Below are 27718 nucleotides of genomic sequence, written 5' to 3' on the forward strand. Positions count from 1 at the left end.
GCATAATAGTGGATTTATCTTTGCTCTTTTTTCCTAATATACATAGCCAGAATCTTGATAGTCTCATCAATTCTCTTTCATCTTTTTAAATAGCTAACTTTCATTTCTAAAGTGAAATGCTTGGCTGTGAGTGAAAGTTTAATGTTTCTTGTACTAAAAAACCCTCATCAAATATATTTTATATAATTACTTGAGTAACAAAGATGTGCAAAAGATGGAAAATTCAGAAAAACGCAATAAAGCCCACTAGATATTTGATTTTTGGGGGAGAGGGTAAATCCATTTTTTCACAGAATCCTGGAAACAGACAAGTATGAAAACAAAAGTGCATCTCAACAAAAATTATACTACGGATTGATTCTTGATGTAGGGATTCAAATTCTGGGAAAGTTTGAAATTAATCTATTCTGTAATAAAAGGGTCTGAATAAATTAAAAATTACAATTTTTGAAAATTTAAGGAAACTAGTTTCAGCTTCTTTTCTCTTGCAATTTACTTTTGTTTTAAACAGTTCAGCATTTCAGGAGAGGTAGATCTAAAATAAATCTTAAAATAAGAACAGCCAAGTTGTTTGTACTCATTACTATTCTTTTTCTGCCACAGAAAGTGATGAACAAAATAATCATAATCACAAGCGAACTTGTAAAAATTTTGATAGACAGGAGAGAAGGTGGTTTTAATAAAAGATGCCTATCTGCTGGAGTGCCAAGCTTTCTCAGTGGCCTACTTCCAAAGTGGGCAGAAGGGGACCTCCTTTCCTGCAAACAATAGTCCATCTGTAGTCTCTGGGCTTCTCCCATTGTACTTTAGGAAGTGTGGAGGATGGGGGCACCTGTACCATAGTAGATGCACCAAAGCGGAGGTCTTCCTCTCCTCTTTCTTAAGGAGCCTGCTGTACAGGGAGCTTTCTATGCATGGTGCATAAAGTTTCCAACACCAGACTTCTAGGGCTCCTTTTTAATGAATAGAATTTCCACACACTACTTAAAAAAAAAAAAAAAAAAAAGTGAAATTTCCCAAAAACATTCTGGTAACCTTAACTCTGACTGACGAGAGAGGCATATAAACTCTTTCAAATATGTGTGTCGTTAATATAGGTGGTGAGGAGTTCTCAATCTAGGAGTCCTAACTCCTGCGGGGGAAGGGTTGCTACCACCTCCCTTTTCTTTTTTTTGGGCAGGGGAGGATCCTGAAACTTTTTTCTAATGTATGTGTTTTTAAAAAATATCAATTTCATTTTAAAGACTTTTTTGAAAGAACTATTAGCCTCTTATAGGTTTTATGAATTGACCTCCATTGAATAACCCATGTATTTAACTTTTTACATATAAAGGTAGAAGTTACTTGCAAAACCTGAAACTGAAAACAAATATTTTATGCCACACTTTGAGCTCAGTTGTAAATTCAGAATGACACTGTTGTCTTCCAGAAAGTTACCTCAGATATAGACTAGCAACTAGTGTGATGGCTTGGAATATGCTGGGGAGTATAGGCTACATAGTTACTTGTGTGTGTTGTATAATATTTGTGTTGTCTAATATTTACATGAAAAATAAGTTAGCTAATATTTCTATTAAACCAAGTGAGCTCACATATAATATTATTTTTCTTCAAAGGAATTAATATCAGTTTTTTAGCTACGATGTTGATTTTATTCATTCAGGTATTCTAAACTCTGTTCTAATAACTTACACCTTGGGCCTGATTTTCATCATTCTAGTTTCACACCTATGTAATATTATTATCAGGGCTCTTATGTGTGTCCCTGACTTACTTATCCCCTGATATTTGGAGGGAAAAGTCATCTTTTCAGAATATCCTTTAACATACTTGCTCCTTGCTCTTACTTTTAAGAGACCAGATTAAGTATATGAAGATACATGTGTCTGATGAATTTTAAAAAAGTTTTGAATCATTGAATAGTGTGAAAATGAAGCTCAAGAGGAAGTTAACTATGTATAAAATATCTGTGTAAATATAACATTGCCAAAAAACCCAAACCTTGGCCCAAAATTTTGCAATTTAGATTTCCAAACTTAGGCATGTAAATGTGTATTTACAAATCTAGATAAAAGTGGCCTGATTTTCAGAGTATCCTCAATTTTCAGTGGGTTTAATGGGAAACTCTAAAAATCAGAGCATTTTTATTTAAGTGCCTAATTTTACACACTAAGTTTGAAAATTTGGAGCTGATTTAATTAGATTAAATTGAAAAATGAACGTTTGACCCTGTGATTACATTAAATTATACTGAATGTTGTGGTTTCCAATGTCACTAGATGGCTCAGGTGATTGAATAATTATTCAAAATTGATGGGTGGTCTTGTGAATTATTCAAAATTGATGGGTGGGCTCAGGTGATTGAATAATTATTCAAAATTGATAGCTTACAATAGAGGAGAGCTTGTCATTAAGAAAGCAAAAGACCTGTATAGACATCAAAGTTTTAGAAGCCATTAATCTTTTCAGTATCTTAGTATGCTCTGTGTACATTTTTATCAATTGTTCTTGTGTGTAACAGCTACATTACATTAAAGCAGTTAAAGAATGTTGCGTACCAGTGCACAGCACCTGCTCACTAATGTCTTGAAGAGTTTGATAGAGTTCCTCTGAGTAGTGTTTCAAATATGAAAATAAAATAAAAATATTGTCCATTGGTCTAGCAGCATTGTAGTATAACTATATGACTATGAGTAATCCAGTAAAGAAACAGAGCTGTTTAACTTGTACTGTATTACCAAATGAGGACTTTCTAAAAGACAGCAGATAGCATCAATCTTGAGCACCCTCTGCTGACCAAACTGTGATATGGCAACCCTTTAGGAAATTGCTTGCTTATCTTTTAAGCTTTGAGGTAGACAGTGTACTGTGGAAAAATATTGAAATGCATTACTAATGTTAAAAATGTTACGAATCATGCAACCAAAGTCATCAACCACCAAAACTTGGTTTCTAAAAGTGATAATTGTAGACTCAGGAATGTCTTGGGATAAAGCGGATAAGTTTTTTTTCAAGTTGTGTAGAGTGCTAGAAATAATGGGAAAACGAATAAAATTAAGATTCATAATCCATTTTATGATCAGCATGAGTTACCTTTCTTTTGGTTAAATTCATCTTGGTTTGTTTTTTCTTTGTGAAAGCTACAGTTTACTTGAACATAGAGTAAGCAGTACTCTGTTATGATAAAGCATATCACATATTTGAAAGAGAAGAAATATTTTTTTAAAAGTCATGAAAACTATGGCTGGTATTTTGAAACTTGGGTGCCTTAGTTTAGGCACCTAAATCCCTTATGTAGGCATCTAAATAAAAGGCACAGGGAACTCCTATTGGGGTCAATATGACTAGCGAATGTTGAGCATCTCTGAAATTCAAGCCACATTTATTTAAATTATTAAGGTACCTGACTTTAAGACTGTATGACAACAAAAAATTGGTTATACTTATTTGAGGTAGGTAGAGAGGGGAGGAAATGTATAAGCTTGAATTTTAGATTCCTGAGCAAAATTATAGATATTACCTGTTACCAAACTAGAAATGCATTTTTTAAAGAGATGATTGTATCATTAGTTACTTCAAACTTGGGTATCATGCAGATTCCAAAAATAGCTCTTTAACATAGAAAATAACTAGAAATTGACAACTAATGTGTGGCCTAATTCTTAAAATGTATTGATTGTCCTTTGTGGAACAAACATGTCTGTTTTTAGGAATCTATCATTAACCTCTCTTGTTCTGTATAGCGATAGAAAAATTAATCATGCAAAACATTTTGTAACAAAATAAAGGCATGTAGTTCACTATATACAAATTTTCTAGTAGATAACACATAATATTTTAAGACACTATTACAAATCTACAAACCAGTTTAGCGTACCTATTAAATTCAGGTTTTTAAGCACTTGATTTATTATTCAAAATAGCACAAAGCAGTTCAGCACATTTTGAGATAATAGCTGGCACTATGAAATTGTTGTGTGAAAGACAATGTAAAGGATACATACATTTTTGTAAGACAATTCACACAAAATACACTTGAGGATCCATATTGGTGTTTTCTGGAACTTTTGTTATAAACATATATTCTAGTAAAATTTATTATTATTATTATAAAGACTAGTACAGCGTTCACCAATTTTTAGGTAGTTTGCCAATAAAGAAAAAAAGACAAATGATCCTAAAAGTACAGGACTTGTCATAACTTTGGCAACACTTTGGGAAATGTTCCCCTGCCTAGTCATTGCTGCCTCTTATGATTAAACAAAGGACTGTGATATATTTAAAAACTGACAAAACAGGGACACTGGCTGATAGAAACTTTCTTCAATAAATGATCATTTTAGGTATTTCAAATATTTTGTTTTTGTTTTTAATGTGTGTGTTTTCTCTTGATTTTGTATGTACTAATTAAAAGGATAAGGAAGGTATTGGTGCAGAACACAGCATATTATGTACACCATTTCACGCTATTTGGTATTAATTGGGCACAGTAAGATGAATTAAGGGAAAATGTGTAAATATAAGTTCCTTTCTTCTTGTTGGCTTGAGTCAATCTTAAATTTCGAATTTTTTTTCTTTGATCAGTTACCTAGTGTGTCCCCTTTTTTAACAAAGAAATGCACAATGTGAGAACTGAATCACAAGAGTTCCTTTGAAGTTATTACAGTTAATAACAAAAGTACATTTTTATAGACTTTGAAATCTGAATTTGTAAATACAGATTTAGTAACAAATATTACAATTTCAAATGGGATTGTAACATTCTGGTTTGTCATTTTATTTAGGGAGCCTTTCAAGCATGAGTTATTGAACCAATACATTCTAATGGTAAAAAAAAATGATGTTTATTTAACAGATGACTGGCATGATAAACCATAGTGCTTCAGATGTGCGGCTGACGTGCACTAAGAACATACAATGTGTGTGTGTGTGTGTGTGTGTGTGTGTGTGTGTGAGAGAGAGAGAGAGAATGAATAACTGACACCAGCTATTTTCGAAATGAGAAACTTGTTTCTGTTTAACCAAGAATGTAAAGAAAGTGGCTGAGAAATGTGGATTTGGAAAATTGTGTATGAGCAAGCATACAATGAAGTGCCTGAAATTACTCAATTTTTATTTATCTGCCCTTCTTGGTATTCCTGCTACTTCAAACTAGAGATGTAATTTCTTTTAAGTTTGGAAAGAAAGAAAAATATCAATAGATATTATTTCTTGAATGAAACTTAATGTGCGGGTCAGAGTCTGTTTTCGTAGTCAGGACATTTTCAGCTATTGAAATGCAAATGAGGGCCAAATCTGTTCCTACTATACATACTATGCAACTCCATTGCAGTCAATAGGATGTTAATGCAGAATCTGACTGATGACTGCAATATAATTACTTTTGAAATAAACTTTACATAACTTTACATATCTCAAAAATGTACCCTTTAAAAAAAAAGTTGTATATGTGAGGAACTACACAGGATCCTTTTGTGTATTTAGTCACATTGGAAGAATTATTCTGTAAGTAGTGTCACAGCTGAGAAAACTAATGTTTTCATAAGATTAAACCTTACAGGACTGTTATGTCAAACAGCTTTGTTTTTTATGTTTTGTTTAATCAAAGTTTTTGTCACTTGCAACCTTTCTCACAAAAATTAAAGTAAGTCGATTTTGTTGATGCTTTGTGTGACTTGGGCCTTCTTGCTTTCTGATGTACCATTGTAACATTGCATTGTGAATATTAGACCATTTACTCATTCATTGACTCAAATATAAAATAAAAAACTAGACTGATGGATTGGGGTTTTTTTTTGCTTTGTTTAAGCAGGAAAATATCATATTTATCCTTTTTTGTTTGTATAAGCCATTATTTTACTGAGAACCATTATCTATTTAAAACTTGGTACATAAATTAAAGAGGAGCTAAATGGATTTGTGATTGTTGCCATTAGTAGCATTTTAGATTATACAAGCAATTATTGTGTTCATTATCCTAGAGCAGCCCCTTTACAAAACTATTGTGGCTGTCTTAGACATTATGTACAAATTTTCCCTTGGAGATTAAAATTTCCAGTGGCGTATTTAATTTTGTTATCACAGTTGTTTCAAACAGGACAAATATTAAGACAAGCAGAAGAAATTTGTTTTACAAATATAGGAAATTGTAATAAATGTTGAAAATTACTCCGTATACTTAATTCACCTTTATCTTATGTAGCCATAATTACTTATTCTGGTTATGGATATTTTAGGTGCAGAACAGGTTCTTATGACCATGAAAAGCTTCATTCTTTCATTGGTAAAATATGTTAGAAGTCTCTCGATAAAAGCACAATTGGTGAGGTATATATTGAAATATGATCTTCCCGAATTCACCTACACTACAGTATATTTAACAAGAAATGGGTTAATCAGTTTTTTCTTCAAAATGTGTGACAGACTTTGTTTTAACTACCTGGATAAAATACATAATAGTTTGATTGCAGAAACTACTGTACGTGTAACATTATACTATAAAGCTATTTACATTAGGGTGTGTTTCATATATATGTAATTCCAGGAGAGAATTTTTGAGGAATGTAGTATGCAGTTTAAATAATTCATTTTTTTCCTTGTATATCCTCCTCTTTTGAATGGTTATCACATGTAAAGTTGACTTCGCTGTGGATAGCAAATAGAAATGTTAAGATTGTCTAATGACAGTAATGTAATGTGCAGACTAGTGGGGAGAGGAGAAGTTATCTTGTATAACAATTAATCTCTGTACCTGAAAGAAGACTTTTTTTTTACTGTGTACTTGCAAAAAATATTTTACCTCAAAGTTTTCTTTTTGGTTTAAACACTGTTCCAACAACATAGTAGTTGGATTTCAAACTCTTATGTTCACATCTGTCTTTATCAATTAGAAAGGTATTAATGCTTTGAATTAGCTACATATCAATGTGCAGTGGACTACATTTAATGTTTCTGTCCTATGAGTGGCAGTTTTTCAAAAGAAACTTTGTATTCATTTCTGTTAGTTTTTGTCTTGGCTTTTACAGTCTTTCACTGCTATGATGCAGGAAAAAAAGTGAGGTAGTGGTTATGCATATTGCAAGACAGTGATTCTTTATTTTATTACAAAAAAAGACCAACTCTAGAAGGCCAGATTAAATCATTCCTTTCACTTTTTAATGGGATTTGGATGAATAGAGTAAAATATGCACTTTGCATTCATTGATAGCATCTTTAGGTTGAGGTAATTGAGTCTTTTTTCCCTGACTGAATGAATAATGACTTCATCTGATCCTCAGCGAGGCCTGAAACTTAGACCGCCTTTGTCAACGCAAAAAGATCTGGGCTTTGAAACATGCTCTACTTCCCTGGCTTAATTTTTCTTCATTTTAATCCAAAAACCTATTTTTCTCAATAATTCAAGCATAAACTATGTAGTAGTTGAAGCAGCGGAAATTGCAAGATATTTGTCCTCGTTGTGCTGCTTTTTAAATGCAGCTGATAAATCAGCCGCTGTGGTCTTCAGCTGCCTAGTTCTCAAGGGAAGGGACACCCCATGCTCAGGCAAGAATGCTGCAATTTTTCATAACTATTTAAAAAATAGTTCCTATACAGATTGTTTATCTAGGAAAGTGTTATGTTTTACTGTCCTTGCTGGCAGGGTCTAAAGAGAAAAGGGCCTCTGCGATGGGGCTTAGGCATGTCTTGCTGACATAATTTTCCCATATAGTTTACTGACTAAAAGATAGGTTTCAGAGGAACAGCCGTGTTAGTCTGTATTCGCAAAAAGAAAAGGAGTACTTGTGGCACCTTAGAGACTAACCAATTTATTTGAGCATGAGCTTTCGTGAGCTACAGCTCACTTCATCTGATGAAGTGAGCTGTAGCTCACGAAAGCTCATGCTCAAATAAATTGGTTAGTCTCTAAGGTGCCACAAGTACTCCTTTTCTTTTTGACTAAAAGATGATCCAAAAAAGTGGATCTGAAATAGTTAGCATACAATATACATTATTGGAATAGTGGGAGTCTTAGTTACACAGTTTTTAAAATATCTTTTCATTAGAAACATAGGAGCTGATGGGAGATCTACTGGCATGACACATTATTTAGGATAATGCTTATCAGAGAGATTGAATGTATTTTCTTTTTTACTTGTGGAAAGCATGGTCTATTTTGCAATTTTAAATCACAATCAGTAGACATTCCATTTGAAATTGATTTTATTATTTATCCCAATACTTATGAAAAGCTTCTTTAGTAATAAGATGAATTTGATATAATAAATAACTGTTATTAAAAAAAAGTCAGGGAAAAATTGATGAAATAAGGTCAGATTTCCAAAATGGTATTTCTTTTAAAGTAGTACTGTATGCTTACAAATTACGGGTAGTGTTAATATCTCTCATATTTTTTGTGTTACTTCATATCTGACTTATGATTCTCAATTCTACCAAGTCTGGCGGTTTTACACCAGCAAATGGACAGTAACACTACAAAAAAATCATGTAGATTCAATAATTTTATTCAAAAGAAATTCTGGTCTGAATATGTGATAGAAGGAAATAATTCCCCCACCCACCCCAAAAGGTGGTGGTTTCCATGTCCGATATAAGGTAACTCAAAAGATATTTGTGGAACAGTTCACTCTGTGATTGTTGGAAATATTATTGGCCTGTAAACAGAAAACTTTCATCTCATGTAAATGTGGGAAAATATTCAGATTTGGTTATTCAAATTCAGTTGAACATAATAAAAACAGATTTCAAATAAGTATTGGCCTTCTAGTTTCTAATTGAATAATTGCATAAGGTGTCACTATGTGAATGATTTATGGTTAACTTGTATTTACTGATTTAAATTGTTTCCTTTAGGTTGGTTTACTGGACCTTGAACTGAATCAACTGACCAAAGCCCTGTTTTTGGCTCTAGTTGCCCTTTCAATTGTTATGGTAACCTTGCAAGGATTTGTAGGCCCATGGTACCGCAACCTTTTTCGGTTCCTCCTCCTGTTTTCCTATATCATCCCTATCAGGTATGTATAAGAACAAGAGAGAAACACAGATGTCTAATTTCACTGATTGAGGCTTTCTTGAAATTTATACTCAGTTCTCATTGCAAAGGAAATTGATCTTATCAGGAAGCTGAAGGAGAAGGTGCCAACAAATCTGCTGATTCTTGAAGGATCAATCTACAGAAAACAATACTGTTGTATGTTTTTGTATAATGTTCATCTTGCAGGAGTAATCAGGATATCTAATCCTTTTACTAGTATAAAAGTATTAATAAGGATCCAATCTTGGTATATCAGAGGATATAGTTTTAGAAAATGTGTATCCGAATGAACTATTTCATTTATTTTGGCATTTGTAATTTCTAATGCCTTTGCAGTTATTTAAAGTGTTCTGGTCTTGCTAGTTAAAATATTGAATAAAACATAACTTTTTTTTCAGTACACTGATATATATTGAATATAGCTTAATAGCTGTATAATACAAATGCTCTTTTGCAAGAGCCTTTTTTAACTAGTGTTAGATACTGTACACAAATAGAAACTTTTCCTAAATTAATTAGTTCATTAAGCATGAGTACAGCATATTCAAACTGAGGTAAACTAGAATACGAACATAAATATTCGTAATCTTGTGTTCTACAGAATGTAAAGCTCACAACAAGAAGCTTTACGTAGCTAAGAATATTTTTTCCCTTTCTAATAAAGTTTGCTTTAGCGGAAATGAGAATGACTGCACCACAACTAAGGTGGGGCAGAGTTTGTCTGGGACTTACCTGGGAAGGACAGCTCTGATTTATGGGGAGGGGGGGAGTGGGGGGGGGAGTAGGTCAGAAACTGCTGTAAAAAAGGTGCTCGGTGGTCAGCTTTGCAGCAATGACTCACCCCCACCCCCAGGAATGTGAGGTCCAAAGGGCATAAAGGTATGAAACCTGGGTGGGGCAAGTCTCTTTGTTCCACACAGCGAGTAAGCACCCTCTGCAAGTCAAGGTAAAGCTAATCGTTGCCATTTAGATGTTAATTTGTTAATTTAAGAACCAATAATGGACTCGGTGCTATACAAGACACAAAAATAAATATAGTCACTACCCTGGGAACTTTCAGAAAAGTAGGTAAATCCAGGTTTTGGTATACCATAGTATTTTAAAGGGGAGCAAAGAATTTTCTATCCAGTATTGGAAGAGGATGAAGGGACTCTATGGGTATCCTACCTTTGTCCAAAAGCACCCCTCCCTGTCATGGATTTTGTAAGTTCACATATGTGCATGGTTGGAACAGAGTCAAATAGTCTCAATTGTGACCTGTTTTACACTCAGTTGGTAAATGTATCTATTAAAAAAAATCTGAAAATTCTTTAAAAAAAAAAAAGTACTTGAATATACTGTGCATGAAGATGGGGATTAAATATATCTGTCAAATGGAAAGGGGCACAGTTAGATAGGGAAATAGTATTTTTTAGATTTTTAAGAGAATATTGGAAGCAGTGGAAATTTGGGGTTTCTTTTAAGTAGTATATAACCTACATTTATTATTGACAGTTATTGTGCAATCAAAAATGTTTGTTCTCTGTGCGTATTGTGTGCCCTATTAACCCATCTACGTATATGAACAAATCCTTTAAACCAAGACTCTTGAACCTGTTGCAAAAGGCCAGAGCTGCTGCTGTTAAATTCATGATCTCTAATCAAGGAACTGAATTTACAGGAAACCAGGAAGGATCCTCAGTTTATCTTCAATACAGTTACAGTGTTGATCTTTCTCAGAATTAGCAAAGGCCCACAAAAAGTGTGGCCTTAAGCCAAACAAAAAAATTATCTCACCAATAAGCGCCTCAAATTTCGTGAGGTCCTGCACAGTTAAGCTATACATAGCAATTAAATAGAATTTCTGATAATTTCAGTGCAGTTAAGTACTGAAACCAGGAGATGCATAAGAGTATTAACCAGCAGGCTCTCTACCCATATCTGAGACTCTCCAAAAGTGCAGCAAGAGACTCATTTTGCTTACTAGCCCTTCATAGCTAAGTGCCAACTCCACTGCCACTGACCAGCACCTTCTGTTCCTAGTGTCAGACATAGACTACTTTAAGTGTTTCTGGTTTGCCTGTTAAGTTAGCATTTATGTCCCAAGAAGTTCTCCTCCTCTCTCTAGTTAAATTGTTGTTTGTTGTCTAATGGTTACAATTAAACTGACATTTTGCTGTAAATCTACATTTCTGGGACAAGAGGCGAGTGAAATCTTTCAACAATTTGGCAGCCAAGCATGATGATTTTCTGTCAGGCCCAAGTCCTGCTTTGTTTCTTTGCAGAGCACTGGCTGTGGTTTTTTTCCCCTCTTTTACTATGAGTGTTTTGAACTCTATATGAAAGTGCTGTATTGAAGAATTTGGGTGAGGGGGGCATCTTTCTATCAACGGATTGTATAAAAACTCCCTGTTACTTGTGTGGTGCCACTGTTTGGCATGTATTAATTTTCTGTTATTGAATATTAAAGGGTATTAACTACCCTATTGAGGCAAAAAGTGCCTGTATTTCTTAAAAAGTTGTGGGTGTAGGTTGTCATCTCTCTGTGAACATGCAAACTAAGAAAGGTTTGGAGAAGTTTATAGGGGGTTGTCTGCTGGGAAAAAGAGGGTGTTATTCCACAAGAGCCTTTGTTTTAACCCAAGGGTTATAAAAATATATAGAGGGTAGATATATCTTGTTACAGTGTTAAACTGAGGGGGTTGCTTGTTAACATACTGAATTCTTATGTACTAACCCTGTGCCCTCTTCTGTGAGCATGAGTGGTCCTGGATGAGGCTCAGCTAGAGAGGAGTACATACAGAGTATGCATACCCCTGATATAAGGCTTAACTTTGTAACAGCTCCATTGAGGGCAAGATCTGATCCCCTTCACTCCATAAAAGAGCAGCTTGTGTGCTGCAGTAGCACCCTAGAGTGTCTCTGTGGTAACTTGATTGCTTGCAGAGGAGCATTCTGTCACATCTGCACTCTTCCAGGACCACCTGTTATAACTGTATTTTCTCAGACCAGGAAGGAGGAACTGCGCCTTGCATGACCAGGTAGCAGATTTCATTTTCTCCATTTGCAATATACTGTCCTGGAATATAGCTTTGAATGCTATTTTGAATTATTTTTAACTACCTTCTTTGATTGTGTAATAGGATTAGTTCTATCAAGTACATGAGATAGTCTAACAAGAAATGCTATCAGGAACGATACATTACTGAGATCTGAAATGTGGCATATTGATATCTGAAGGAAGAACAGACAGAAATCTAGCAGAGAATAGACTTCTTTTCTCCAACATACACATCTACTCCCACACTGACTTTTTTTATCTTGAGTCAGCCTTGCATAAGGTCACCACCCACTCTCTCAACAAAATAAACAGCTCAGATCATACTGTTGTTCAAATGTCACTACACTTCTCTTCCTCTCCTCAGGATGTTAGACATGGAAGGTGAAGCTTGATCTATTCTCAAGCTTATACTTGAACTGTAAACCTCCTGGGATCATAATTCCAAGAACAAAGATAATGAAGAGGCAGGAGTTGTCTTCTCTCTCACTGTGAGATGCTTTAAAACAGTTATACGGAGGGAAATAATTGAGCTCTTCTCCATAGGTAAAGGAAATCAGCGGAAAAACCGGGCTGTTAGAAACAGAACATATTCATACTGGGAACTGTTCTGGTGTCTCTATTGGTGAATACACAGAGGGAGTTCAGCAAAACTTTAAATGGAAAAAAATATATTTGATTCATCTGGCCTAGAGTAGGTTTTTCCACTTCAGCAATTAAGCAGATTATCATCTTTGGCCATATATCTTTGGAAAAGGGCACATAGATAAAACATCAAGATGACTAGGTTAGAGGAGACAGGTCATTGACCAACATTGAAGGAGCCATCCAGTCTTTTCACTGACCCCTATTGATATACGGTGGTGGAACTCATCGGAGATGTCAGCATTTCACTATATCTTTAGGTTCCCTGCCATGTCAGAGGCAGGCAGAGGAGCATTAAAATATATTGTAGATTTCTGTGGCATCATTGTGAGCATTTGTTCTAAATAAAATCCTTGTTCATTCTTCCTCTTTTCGGAAGATCTTCTCAACACCTGTGTTCAAGTGTTTGTTGCCATTACTGAGGCCATTATCACTTAACTACATACAGAGAAAATTGGCATATAAGTGAGTCTCCACCACAGTATTATTGCTATTCAATAGTAATATCAAGATCATAGCTGAAGTTTTGGTCTCTCATACCAAGATCTTAAGTGAATGACATTCACTTAGGTTTTGAAAGTGTTAAAAGCCTTCTATTCAGCAGACTGTCTTTTGGATCATGTCCCTCCTGGCTAGTGAAGGGCAGGGGGCAAGAACTGGGTTGACTTTTGGTGAAGACCTTATCACTGCTACTTGAAACTGGAAGAAGTTGCTAAAGTAAACTTTAGGTGCTGCCTTTGCTGAAGAGACCGTCACTTCATGCTTACAACTTGACTGGCTGTTGTCCATTATCTGTTCTTCAAGTACTGGTTAAGTTTATAGAGAAGTTTTTGTGTTGAGTAAACTAAATACATCTGGATGCCTCAAATCTCTTTGATCCTTGTGATTCTGGGTTCAGACCAGGATGTAGCTCAGGTGGCTTTTGTCCCCTGACCAAGGCCTTTCATTCTTTTGATCCTGAAGTGGTGTTCACTAATATGTATACTCTAGTGGGAGTGGATAGGCCTGCTCTTGAGTGACTCTGTTCTTTTGTTGCTGGTTAGAGTACCTTATGCTGGCAGGACATTCCATGAAGGGCTCTTGACTTTGTAGCACTCTTGAACTCCTTGGTTCAAAATAGCTTGAGCCTGTCAGACTTCAGGGCACACTGCAAAGACCATCTATTTATTCTGGCTTTTGAGGTGGGAAAGCATGGTAAGGGTTGATATTTATTTTTGAACTGGGGGATGTTATTTAGGATAGATTTTATTTCTGGTTGGTTATTTTCATGTTTCGGGGTGAATGGATGATTCTGATTTTGTTTTGATATGATTTTATTTTTAGTGTGAACCTCTAGTATTATCTTGCTTATGCATAAAGATCATGGAGGTTTAATTCATTGAAGATAATGTGCAGCTAATTTTAAAGAGGACTAGCAGTTTTATCTATTTAGTCTAAATGAAAAAATTAAAATATTACTCTCATTATGTAGCACACATGGCATTTAGATGGGTTGAGTGATCCTCCCTCTTGTCAGTCCTCATCAAATTTTATTTGGAAGATTTTTAAATAGTTGTCAGGTTGGTATGTAAGATCAATTGCCAACATGCTAATGAATGGAGGCTTTCTACAGTCTTGTTCATTCTAGCCATTGAGTCATTGGCAGCCACCATTAGATATTTTGGAGAGGAAGACGACTTCTAGGTACCTAGTAATCAAATATACTGTCATTGAATTAGGATTGTTTTCTGATTTTTATTTCAAATTCTGCCAGTTCCTCTTTAAAACCTGCACTTCATGCTCTATGCCATCCTTCCTTGGTTGCTGGCAGTCCATGTGGTGTAGAGCTAGAAAGTTCCATTGGCAATCTGGAGCAGCTCCTGTCCTATTATGATTTCCCCAGTGGCAGCAGGTAGTACTGGTTGTTAGCTATACTACACAGTGTCTATAATGTGGCTTACAGCTGTGGCATTATTAAGTGGCCTTAAAAACATTAGCCCATAACAATAAACAACCTCTACAGATTCTGCTCAAGGGCTTCATGTCTTTCCTTTTCTTTCCTTTCCTTTCCTTTCCTTTCCTTTCCTTTCCTTTCCTTTCCTTTCCTTTCCTTTCCTTTCTGTTTGATGTTTCCTGAAACATAACCTGTTTCTCCAGCAGATATCTCCATGGTTCTGCAATGGCAAGAATGCAGCACTTGACTCCAGTTTAATTAATGTCCTGTTAAAGTGCATCAAAATTCTTTTGCAAGAAATTGGACATAACCATTGAAGATCCCATGGAACTAAGTAATCTTCAGCTACTTAGTCAGGAGGAAAATTTAACAGTGCCTGGGAACAGCTGTGGGAACATCTGCTTTATTTTTTATGTCATGTGACATTTTATTCATAGAATCATAGAATATCAGGGTTGGAAGGGACCCCAGAAGGTCATCTAGTCCAACCCCCTGCTCGAAGCAGGACCAATTCCCAGTTAAATCATCCCAGCCAGGGCTTTGTCAAGCCTGACCTTAAAAACCTCTAAGGAAGGAGATTCTACCACCTCCCTAGGTAACGCATTCCAGTGTTTCACCACCCTCTTAGTGAAAAAGTTTTTCCTAATATCCAATCTAAACCTCCCCCACTGCAACTTGAGACCATTACTCCTCGTTCTGTCATCTGCTACCATTGAGAACAGTCTAGAGCCATCCTCTTTGGAACCCCCTTTCAGGTAGTTGAAAGCAGCTATCAAATCCCCCCTCATTCTTCTCTTCTGCAGGCTAAACAATCCCAGCTCCCTCAGCCTCTCCTCATAACTCATGTGTTCCAGACCCCTAATCATTTTTGTTGCCCTTCGCTGGACTCTCTCCAATTTATCCACATCCTTCTTGAAGTGTGGGGCCCAAAACTGCACACAGTACTCCAGATGAGGCCTCACCAATGTCGAATAGAGGGGAACGATCACGTCCCTCGATCTGCTCGCTATGCCCCTACTTATACATCCCAAAATGCCATTGGCCTTCTTGGCAACAAGGGCACACTGCTGACTCTCTTGAAATTAAATAATCTGTCCTCGCAATCTCTCCTGATATGAAAGTCTCACCATGCATCCATTCATTGTCACCCATGTTTGAACACCCTCCTTTTTTTTTTTTTTTTTGTATCTTATTTGAGATAAGATGACCAGAACTGGAAAAAGTTTTCTAGGGGAGAGTATACCAATTAGTATATTATATGCAATTTTCAATATTTTCTGTCCCATTCTTTATAACTCACATCCTCACATTTTGTTTGAGTTCTAATGGCCATGGTACACTGAGATTAGGTTTTTCACAGAGCTGTCCACAATGATGTCTTTCTCTTGTCTGGGTACAGAGCCCAGCAATGTGTATGAGTAGCTTGCATTTTTCACTCCAATGTGCATAACTTTGGATTTACCAACATGGAATTTTATCTTCCAGTGTATTATCCAATCAAGAGGTTCCTTAGTCTTCTTTCGCCTAAATACTTTTGTCACCTGAAGACTTTGCCACCAAACTGCACACACCCTTTCGCAGACAATCATAACTATATCAAATAGCACAGATCCTAACACAGTCTTTAGCAAGCTGCAGTTTACCCTTTGTCACAATTAAATTGGACCTTATATTCCTACTGCTGCTTCACATTTATAGAACCATAGAATATCAGGGTTGGAAGGGACCTCAGGAGGTCATCTAGTCCAACCCCTTGCTCAAAGCAGGGCCGATCCCCAATTAAATCATCCCAGCCAGGGCTTTGTCAAGCCTGACCTTAAAAACTTCTAAGGAAGGAGATTCCACCACCTCCCTAGGTAACGCATTCCAGTGTTTCACCACCCTCCTAGTGAAAAAGTTTTTCCTAATATCCAACCTAAATCTCCCCCATTGCAACTTGAGACCATTACTCCTTGTTCTGTCATTTGCTACCACTGAGAACAGTCTAGAGCCATCCTCTTTGGAACCCCCTTTCAGGTAGTTGAAAGCAGCTATCAAATCCCCCCTCATTCTTCTCTTCCGTAGACTAAACATCCCTAGTTCCCTCAGCCTCTCCTCATAACTCATGTGTTCCAGTCCCCTAATCATTTTTGTTACCCTCCGCTGGACTCTTTCCAATTTTTCCACATCCTTCTTGTAGTGTGGGGCCCAAAACTGGACACAGTACTCCAGATGAGGCCTCACCAGTGTTGAATAGAGGGGAACGATCACGTCCCTCAATCTGCTGGCAATGCCCCTACTTATACATCCCAAAATGGCATTGGCCTTCTTGGCAACAAGGGCACACTGTTGACTCATATCCAGGTTCTCATCCACTGTAACCCGTAGGTCCTTTTCTGCAGAACTGCTGCCGAGCCATTCGGTCCCCAGTCTGTAGCGGTGCATTGGATTCTTCCGTCCTAAGTGCAGGACTCTGCACTTGTCCTTGTTGAACCTCATCAGATTTCTTTTGGCCCAATCCTCCAATTTGTCTAGGTCCCTCTGTATCCTATCCCTACCCTCCAGCATATTTACCTCTCCTCCCAGTTTAGTGTCATCTGCAAACTTGCTAAGGGTGCAATCCACACCATCCTCCAGATCATTTATGAAGATATTGAACAAAACCGGCCCCAGGACCGACCTTTGGGGCACTCCACTTGATACCAGCTGCCAACTAGACATGGAGCCGTTGATCACTACCCGTTGAGCCCAACAATCTAGCCAGCTTTCTATCCACCTTATAGTCCATTCATCCAGCCCATACTTCTTTAACTTGCTGGCAAGAATGCTGTGGGAGACCGTGTCAAAAGCTTTGCTAAAGTCAAGGAACAACACGTCCACCACTTTCCCTTCATCCACAGAGCCAGTTATCTCGTCATAGAAGGCAATTAGATTAGTCAGGCATGACTTGCCCTTGGTAAATCCATGCTGACTGTTCCTGATCACTTTCCTCTCCTCTAAGTGCTTCAGAATTGATTCCTTGAGGACCTGCTCCATGATTTTTCCAGGGACTGAGGTGAGGCTGACTGGCCTGTAGTTCCCAGGATCCTCCTCCTTCCCTTTTTGAACGATGGGTACTACATTGGCCTTTTTCCAGTCGTCTGGGACCTCCCCCAATCGCCATGAGTTTTCAAAGATAGTGGCCAATGGCTCTGCGATCACATCCGCCAACTCCTTTAGCGCTCTCGGATGCAACGCATCCGGCCCCATGGACTTGTGCATGTCCAGCTTTTCTAAATAGTCCCAAACCACTTCTTTCTCCACAGAGGGCTGGTCACCTCCTCCCCATGCTGTGCTGCCAGGTACAGCAGTCTGGGAGCTGACCTTGTTCATGAAGACAGAGGCAAAAAAAGCATTGAGTACATTAGCTTTTTCCACATCCTCTGTCACTATGTTGCCTCCCTCATTCAGTAAGGGGCCCACATTTTCCTTGACTTTCTTCTTGTTGCTAAGATACCTGAAGAAACCCTTCTAATTTAGCCACTTTCAAATCCATAACAATTTTGTGTCTCACCCCTTGACTACTCAGTTTCTTTAGTAACTTCTTGTGATGGAGTGTTGAAAGTTTAACCAATAGTTTTTTCACTGGTTTATTGATATATTAAAGCAATTAATATAATAGTGAGATCATTTTCTTTGGAAAGAAACTTTGCTGTTCAGACATTATATCATGATCTTCCTTGTATTTTATTGTTCCATCTTTATTTTCTTATTTCTGTTCTCTATGCCCCATTGAGTTTACTTTTGGGTAGTCTTTGTGATATTGGAATAGCAAAACTTGGGAAAAGTTTATCAGGAAGTGAGATCATTACTCAGCAATAGATGGACAAATAGCAACCTAGAGTTGTGAAATAGCACCATATGTGTTTGGTCCATGGCCAGCATATAGATTATTCAATATAAATGAAAATAAAACCTTTCGATATCCATTTGTTATATGTAAGCACTGATTCTGCCTTTTGTAAATTTAAAAGACTTTTAGTTTGTGCTTATGCTGTACCTCGTTTGGACTGATCAGTGGCGCATATCACCAAGGTGAGGTTTAAGTTGATTAGACTAATTCTTTTAGTCTTTTAAATTCATTCTGCAGTTAGATTAATTTAATTTACGTGTTTCCATTATTCCTACCATAGGGCTTTAGTTGCCCTTTTATCTGGAGTTCGGAACTTCCTTCCACACAGTTTCAGTTACAAATTCTGAGAGGAGAGATTCTAAAATTACAGAGAGCAGGGCATGTTTCTTAATTTCTTTCCACTATCAGTTTGTAGTACTTTCTGTATTTATATTTCATTTATTAGAGGAAATACCACAGTCTGGGCATACATACAATAAAAAAAAAATTCACAAATTTAATATTACAGCCATTAAGTAAGTTAGACTTGCCATAATAAAAGGGGTATAAAAATGCCCTTCCCAACCAATCAGGCAAAAACTACAATATGTGTACCATATGTATATTGAATAATGCCCTAAAGATGGACAAAGTCAAGTTTTGTCAGGCCAGTGGGAATTCCAGAATTAGCGACCGTCTCTATCTGTCCCCAGCCCCTAGTATTCATCCCTAAGAACTGTTTATCAGCTTACCTTTACTTCCATGGTGAGAACTTGATGCAGCTATGATGTAGTAAAGACTGACCAAATTGATGACACCACAGAATCTTGAGCTTCAGAGGTGGGATTGACTTCTTCAGAATTTACCAGTCCTCAGATGCCACTTTGAAAGATTTTCAGGTCTACACAGCCATGACTCAAACTGTAGAAGAAAGTTCATGCTCTAAGTCTGTTCTCCAAGAGTGGAGTCATAATGCACAGAAGGTATTTCAAAACAGTGTTAAGTTGGCCTGGCATCTTGTCTCGGCAGCCTTCAGTGCAGCTGCTGCCTTATCAATAGATGTCTGTAGGCATAGGCGCCAACTCCATGGGTGCTCCGGGGCTGGAGCACCCATGGGGAAAAATTGGTGGGTGTGCTGCACCCACCAGCAGCCAAGCGCCCCAGCTCACCTCCGCCTCGTTCCCAGAGCGCACCCCTTCCTCGCTTCTCCTCCCAATGCTTGCCGCCGCAAAACATCTGTTTTGTGGCATAACAAGGTGTGGGAGTGAGGTGGGAGGAGCAGGAACACGGCACGCTCAGGGGAAGAGGCGGGGCCAAGGCAAGGGAAGGGATTTGGGGAAGGAGTCCAATAGGGGCAGGGAGTGGGCGGAGTTGGGGCGGGGACTTTGGGGAAGGGGCGGGGCAGGGGTGGAGTCGGGGCCAGTGGGGGGGTCGAGCACCCACTGGCCCCAGGAGAAGTTGGCACCTATACTTGTAAGTGTGCATAATTACACTTGGATGCTATTAAGAAGCTAGGTGACCTACCGTAAAATACACCCAAAAAAGTCTGAGGACCAGGTGGAGACTGTTTTACAAAGAGATGTAAGTGGCAAAGAGCCTGTATTCTCTGGGCTCAATATTTCACTCCTCCACCACCTTCTGCTACAGAAAGTGTAGCATGAAATTCATCTTTTTGGAATTTAACAAGCTAGTGTTCGAATCATTGACTGGATTCAAAGTTGCTTGATATGATCCTTTGGGGAGGGTGTTTAGCCTCAACAGCAGCAGAAACTGAAGTGTCCTAAGCCCCCTTTCTTCAAACACTAAAAGGCTCCAAAGTCTATCGCCATTCCATCAATGCCAGCAGCTTCACAGGACTTCAGAGGGAGACTTCTGGCATTTTACCCTCAAAGGCCTAATGGTCACTTCAGAGTACATGGGTCTTGACCGTTGTTCAGTGTAGCTGCAGGACCGTCTTTCAGAGAATCCTTCAGATTATGAATAGCTATTGTTGCCTGCCCATCTCTTCCTGTCAGTTATGAGAATGCCCTTGAGAAGCTATATATCGGAAATCCACCCATTCCTAACCGTCCTAAAACATCTGCTTCTGAGAAAAATAGGGGAAAGGGTTTTATTCCAGGTACTTTCTCAGACATTACATTCCAGATAGCTCAGACTTATACTAGAACTCAATAATCTGTATGTGGTTAAAAAACAAACAAACCCTGGAAATACCCTGGGAACCAACCTGCCTCTTGTAGCAACTAAATTCAATTTACTAAAAAGTCCATATTTAAAAGCGTCTGATTGTCCTACTGCTATGATCTAGCAAGTCTGCTGTTAAATTATATCACGGCTCATGCTCCCTATGGCAAAACAGCTTCATATATATCATATGAGAGATCAAGACAGAATACATGATGAGGTTATGTTTATTGGCATGAGATCAGATGTCCATATTACTTGTGAGAGGCTTTTCTACTCGTGAGTTAAGCAGGCTATCCCAATGAGTTTAAATGAACCTTTATATCATAGATTCATAGATATTACAGTCAGAAGGGACCATTATGAGTCTGACCTCCTGCACAATGCTGGCCACCGAATCTCACCCACCCACTCCTGCAACAAACCTCTCACCTATGTCTGAGCTACTGAAGTCCTCAAATCATGGTTTAAAGACTTCACTCCATGTAGTCATGTGTTCTGTATATTACATATGTTTTACAAAAAAAATTATACAAAGGATTTAAGCAGTTATAACTAGTTTTGTATTTTCCTATCTGTAGCCTAGGTCACTTAATTGCAGTACTGCGAAACTAACTGTACAGTTCTTTGAGGGAGAGAAGAAATTAATAAAAACTCCTTTATACTTGAAGTATTGTAGCTATTCTATACATAAAAATATCATAACTTTACAATATTATATTTAAGGACTGTTCAAAGCTAAAGAGCTATGCCAAACTGACTGGATATAAATTCTAAGTGTGTTCCATTGCAAAGCTGGGAAGTGTCAGTTCCTAACCCTACAGGGTTGGGAGACATCAAATCATAAGACTATCGCTTGTCCAAGGCCTGAATATTATCCATCCTGTACCAGTATTCTTGTACTGTATTATTTTTGTACTGGTCATCTGCTCCAGTGTTTATTTTTTGTTTTTGAGACAACCTCTGTCTGCTGCAGTATTTGTTTTTGAAAGCTTTTCTGTTTGCTAACTTTTACCTAATAGCAATACAAATAATGCCTACTGTGGTTGAAATACACTAATTTTTTTTCTCTCTTTAATTTTGTTTACTTTGTACATTTAATAGCACAATCTTTCATGATTTTACCTGCATATCAGGTCAGTAAGTTTCTGCTGTTCAGTGTACCTCTTTCACACAACAATGAAAGAAAGAAAAACCTTTTTTTAAAATTAGGAAGTATGACTGTAAGGCTACATACGTTGTCTGGGGGACTCTAGGCAGGCGTAGTACCTAAAACTATTTTTAACTCATTCAAGCTAATTTGTTTAGATTTCAAATTGGAAATGAATTTAACATAATTCGAGCTGTTCTAACGCCTCTTGAACCTGAAAACAGAAGTCACGCAGCAGCAGCAGCAGCAGCAGAATCACACTGGAACAAACTGAGTTCTTGAGCGCAAGAAGCACAAGGGAACTATCAAGTTTTGTGAAATTATTGAAGTATTTCAGAGTGAACATTCAATAGTGAAACAATATTTTAATAAATTAGATTACACCCATACTTAAATACCCAGTATTTTGTAGCCTGGGAGGATTAGATATATTTTGACAGACCAGTACAAATACTTTAAGGAGCAAAGATCAGTTGAAAAATGTTCAGTTCGTGTGGTGGATTCAGTTATGCCAAAAGAAAGGATTTTTCCCAGATTACTACTACCTGATCCTGCCTTGGTAATTTTCCTCTCCAAGCCTCCTCTCCTATTTCTATGTCTTGCCCTCCCTGCCCCACCCCTCCAATTTAGTGGTTTTATTCCCATTTTCCCTGACCCCACCTTGGTTTCCATGGCTTTTTTTCCCACATACAACCAGATCTCTTTCCCCATGCTTTCTTTTCTACCATTTTTGCTCTCATTTCCACTTTTGTTCTTTCTCTCCTCCATGTGTCTTTTCAACCCTTCTTGTCTCTCCTCTTCTCCCTGCTTTTCTGCTTTCCCTTTCTTCCCTTACTTTTAATCTCCACTCCTGCCACTTCCCCCTTTTTGTCTACTCTCTCCATTTTTTTCCCCTTAACCCTCCCCATTTGTCCCCTCAAGTATATGTTTTCTTCTGCCATCCATTTTAGCCCTCCACCCTCTTACCAGGTCTGAGAATGTCTGAGTGGCAGCTGAGTTTGCTCCTCTCCTGCTGTCTCAGTAAACTCTGGTGCAGCCTCCACTCCACTCCTACTGGCTCATCTGTAGAAACAGGCACCAGCCAAAATTCCTGCTGTACTTCATGAACTTGATGGGTAGTACCACACTGAGGCCTCAAACCAGGTCTTGGGACATCTCTGCTGGCATTGTTCCCCATTTGGGGGCCCTGACTATGCTATCGGGATAGCATCCAGTTCTCTGACTTAGTTCAGATGCAGTGATCTCACTTTTGAGTTTTCCCTTTATCTTTAATCATAGTACTGCAATATTTCTGTTAGTTTCCCATGTTCAGATATTGGGTAAGGATGCCTTGGGGAAGCTGGTGGCCCTCATAGTTTGCTGGGTGTGGAATGAAGAGTTCAGGTGTTAGTCACCTCTTACCTGCTCACAAAGAGGCGGGAAAGAGATGGATCCCCTTGTCATTTCCAAAAGCCTCAAGTGACTCCTGAGTTCTAAAACTTCTCATATTTTCCTAGTTGCTAAAATTCTCCACTTTCCCTCTGACATCTTCTATAGTGTATTGAAAACTGGGAGACGACAAAGTACATTTATTAAATATAAAAATAAATAATATAAAAATACTGGTCTGTTTTGCATTATTTGAGTGTCATATTTACCTAAATAAAAAATGGAGATTTCATATTTATCTGCCACAGAAACCCATAGGCTCTCCACAGAACTTAGGCCAGTTTATCTCAACCCATCCTTTGGGCTGCTGAAGAAAGAACAGAGGATGAAAAAGGAAGAATTTGTGCAGTACCCAGACTTGTCGGGGTAATGGGACAAACAGCAAAAGGAAAGGTAGCCCTGAATATAGGGGAAAGCTGGTGAGAGATCTGTTGAACTAAACTGAGAGGGGAAGTGATGGAAACTGTATTGCTTTGGGGCATTGAAAACAAGACTAGGGATATCACTAGAAAGTCCTTCAATGTTAGGGGGTAAAATAAGTTCCCTAATAGCTGTTCTCCATCTCTTGTTTTTTCTGATTTAGCTTTGATGTAAGATATCAGATAGGCTTTGGTACATAAAAACTTATTCCAATGTACACAGTTGCAAGAAATTGATCCCCAAAGTTCTTAATGAGATTAACTCATTTCAGTAATATGTCTCTCTAACATATGCCACAAGAGATTGTTCTTTTCCTGTTACAACAGTCCTTTTAGCAGCAATGAATATCAGTAAAGCTAACAATAATTTCTCCTAGTACATTTTAATATTTTGTTCCACCATTTCTTTGGGTACTCCCCCATGTGATAGATCATTACCCTCTGAATAATCTTTAGTGATAACAATCGTTCATCTTTCCCTCGATTATACCTCATTTCCTACCTCATCCTCAGATCTCAAAATCATTGTCCATATGTATTCTGATTTAGTTTTTCAAAGCAGTCTGGAAGACTGACGTATTTTCTTTTAATGTTAATGGAAGTTGTGACTAAATCTCCTAGACTGCTTTGAAAATTTCAGCCTCTGCCTCTCCTGTACTCTGCCTGTAACATTAATTTCCCCTGGCCAGACTGTGAGTTCTGGCTTGTAGAGTCCAAAATCACATATGGAATGTCGTCAATAACATATCAACCTGTAAAAAGAAAAGGAGTACTTGTGGCACCTTAGAGACTAACCAATTTATTTGAGCATAAGCTTTCGTGAGCTACAGCTCACTTCATCTTGAAGCTGTAGCTCACGAAAGCTTATGCTCAGATAAATTGGTTAGTCTCTAAGGTGCCACAAGTACTCCTTTTCTTTTTGCGAATACAGACTAACACGGCTGTTACTCTGAAACATATCAACCTGTGTAATTCTGAAAACCAATGATCTCTTAGCCAACAAGTCAAAACCATGGGTCATGTTAGGAAGGAAGTCTCAGTTGACTTTTTTCTTTGAGGATGATTAACTACTAGGCTTTCTCAGCTCACTACATCTTCTCTGGGATAAACTTATTTTTCCTTGAGCATATCCAAGAAACCCATAAAAAGGAGATCTGAGACCACCTTGACATTCCGTGATGATATTTCATCACTTCCTACTGCGTATACAACAGGGGTGGTGGCCAAACCGTGGCTCGCAAGCCACATGCAGCTCTTTTACAGTTAAAATGTGGCTTGAGGAGCCCCTGCCCCTCCATTCTCCATTTACGAGACTTGGGGGTGGGGGGTGCTCGGGACCTCTGCCTTGCAGCAGGGTGGTGGGGTAAGGGCTTCTACCCCAGCAGGTGTGCCCCGGCTCTCGAACTTCTGAAGATTGTCGTATGCAGCTTGGAGGGTCAGTAAATTTGGCCACCGCTGATATATAACCATATATAGTTAGGGATGTAAGATCTATTACTGGTTTTAGAGTAGCAGCCGTGTTAGTCTGTATTCGCAAAAAGAAAAGGAGTACTTGTGGCACCTTAGAGACTAACAAATTTATTTGAACATAAGCTTTCGTGAGCTACAGCTCACTTCATCAGATTACTGTTCACTCTCACCTAAACAAGAAGTTTGTGTCTTTCTCAAGAGGTTGAAAGTAAGGGTTTAATTTTTTTCTGTAAGAGGCAAGACTTCTTTATTTCAGTGCTTGCAGGAAACACTGAAGGAAGTTAAATCAGTTGCCTTTTCCCTTTTCACTCAGTTGCCATACAGGAATCCAAGCCTTTTTCCTCTCTGATCCTTGAAGTAAGTTTCACCAAGGGGAATCAACTGAAACCACAGACATTATTTTCTAATGGAGTACACTGCCTCTGTGTGAAAAGAGCTTAGTAGTGGTAGCAGTATCAATTGTTTGTATTTCAACAGCACCTAGAAGCCTTAGTAATTGACCAGGATCTTGTGCTAGGCACTGTACAAACACAGAACCTGTTTCCTATCTTCTTTGAGAATCATCCATCCCATTTGCTTGGGCCAGAGAATTAGCTCAAATCAGAGTGTGCTAGAGATCATTAAGTAAGGATAAGCTATCCAGTTCACTTCCCTGCCTTCTGTATTCCAAAATAGTTCACGTTTGGTGATCTTAGGACATGCTGGAATTCCTGTTTGTTTTTCCTAGCTGTGAGCGATTGGGAGGATTCTGGTGCAAAATTTTAAAGAACCTGAAGGTTATTTGAGCAGTTGGATTGTATATGTTAAATGTCAGATAAAGGGGGTTACTGGAGTAGTATGTTTTTATAATTGTATTTTTAAAATATGTCAAGGAGTGCTTAAAGCGGAAGAATGACTGCATAAATTAAAACAATTAAGTACATACCAATTTGTTCCCCGTCCTTTTTCAGAGATGCCTCTCAAGCAACTTCTGAAAGAATATGCTGTGGCCCTGCTTGTCTTTATAAATGCCAGGCAATGGTTGCACAGCATCTTAGGCTCCTGGAAAGCCATGTATATCTATGCTTGTCCCTCTGGCTCTATAGAACCTCTGCATCAGTAGTGTCCAGATTTTTCAAGCTCAGGGCCAAATATATTATTTAAGAAAGGGAAAGGGTCCTCAGTTAATACTTGAAGGCAGATTCTCTGCTTTGTTCACTTTCCCTGTTCCACTCAGGTGGTGCAAAGGAAGTAGAAACCACCTGAAGCTTCCTGCTGGGAATTCCTCTGGCATTTCAGCCAACATAGCCTGTTTTTATGCCACCCCCCTCACAGTTCCTGGTGCAAAGGGGTGTGGGAGTGGGAAAGGGGAATGGATAGCGCACACTGTGCTCTAGCTTATTCTTAGGTAGTCCTAGGGGACTGTTGCCAGCTGCTGCTAGTTAAAGGAGCCCCAGGCCATTCTTACCTATACGGGGGCTGTAGCAGAGAATCAGGGAGCTGTAACTGGAGGGTGGATTTCAGCTTCTCCTACTTTTCCCTGTCCTGCTCTTCCCATAGGTGGTTGACGGAAATAGGGGAGCTATCCTGTACTAGGCACTTTTGTAGGGTAAGGTCAAGCTCTTTTCTGTGTCCCTTTGGCTCCTGAAAGGGAAGCAGGCAGTGAAGCAACAAGAAGCCAAAGGAAGAACTGCAGCAGGGGAGGGGGACAGCAGCTTCTTAGATTGCTTCCATTGGCTTCTCCTGGAAATGCTTGGGAAGTGGTGGAAGGCAGTTGCGGAGGAGGCAGTGAGGGGCTGATTAAAAGTTTTCAGTTTAAACATGGAGGGTGTGATTCAAGGAAGACACTTACATTTCATAATCAAATACATACTTTCCTCTTATCACAGTCTCCCTCTAGGGTCACAGGTTTAACACCTGGCTGTGCTTTGCAAAGAAACCTGTCCCCCTGGTTACGTCCTCCACTTTTTGAACCAAAACTCCAGTATGTTCCAAGAACCTACTGGAAGTTTTGTATTTTGCCATATTACTTTTCCAACTGATGTCCTAAGTAGTTAATCTCCCATTGCTACCAGGTTTTATGTTTTGATTTTTTTTATTTGTTCTAAAAATGCCTCATCCACCATCTCCTCCTGATTTGGTGGTCTGTAGTAGACGGCTACCATGACATCACCCCTTTTTTACTCCTTTTATCTCAACCCAGAGGCTTTCAGCTGGTCTGCTTCTCACCAACTTCTGGACCTCTGAACAATGCAACATGTGTATTTTAAACCTGCCTGTTCTTCCTTATATAGTACCCCCCTATATAAATATTCCAATCATGAGACTGATCCTATCTAATCTCTGTGACACCAGTCGTGATTTAGCTTATGTACTAGTTCTTCCTGTTTGTTCACTATACTCCTAGCATTTGTGTAGAGACAGCTAAGATGCTGAGCATATTCCCCAGTTGATTTCCCTCTTGTTGCTTGAAGCAGTGACCCTTGTTGTAATTTTCCATGTCCCTCCAGCATCTAGCCCTCTGTTAAGGTCACTGTTTTTATGCTTCCCTGTGGGCTTTTGTCACCTTTCAACTATTTTTGAACTGTTTGA

The 27718-nt window shown here is 38.3% G+C and overlaps 1 protein-coding gene across 8 annotated transcripts in view; it reads left to right on the forward strand.

The window, feature by feature from the left end:
• Positions 1-27718, forward strand: part of ATP9B (ATPase phospholipid transporting 9B (putative)) — a 296321-nt gene that overhangs the window by 204036 nt on the left and 64567 nt on the right. For all 8 annotated transcript variants that reach the window (XM_073331800.1, XM_073331797.1, XM_073331803.1 and 5 more), the window contains one exon: positions 8851-9011. In XM_073331800.1, the coding sequence (XP_073187901.1) occupies positions 8851-9011 (161 nt within the window). The remainder of the gene's footprint in view (positions 1-8850; positions 9012-27718) is intronic.

Source organism: Lepidochelys kempii, chromosome 2 (genome assembly GCF_965140265.1).
Source record: "Lepidochelys kempii isolate rLepKem1 chromosome 2, rLepKem1.hap2, whole genome shotgun sequence".
NCBI lineage: Eukaryota > Metazoa > Chordata > Testudines > Cheloniidae > Lepidochelys > Lepidochelys kempii.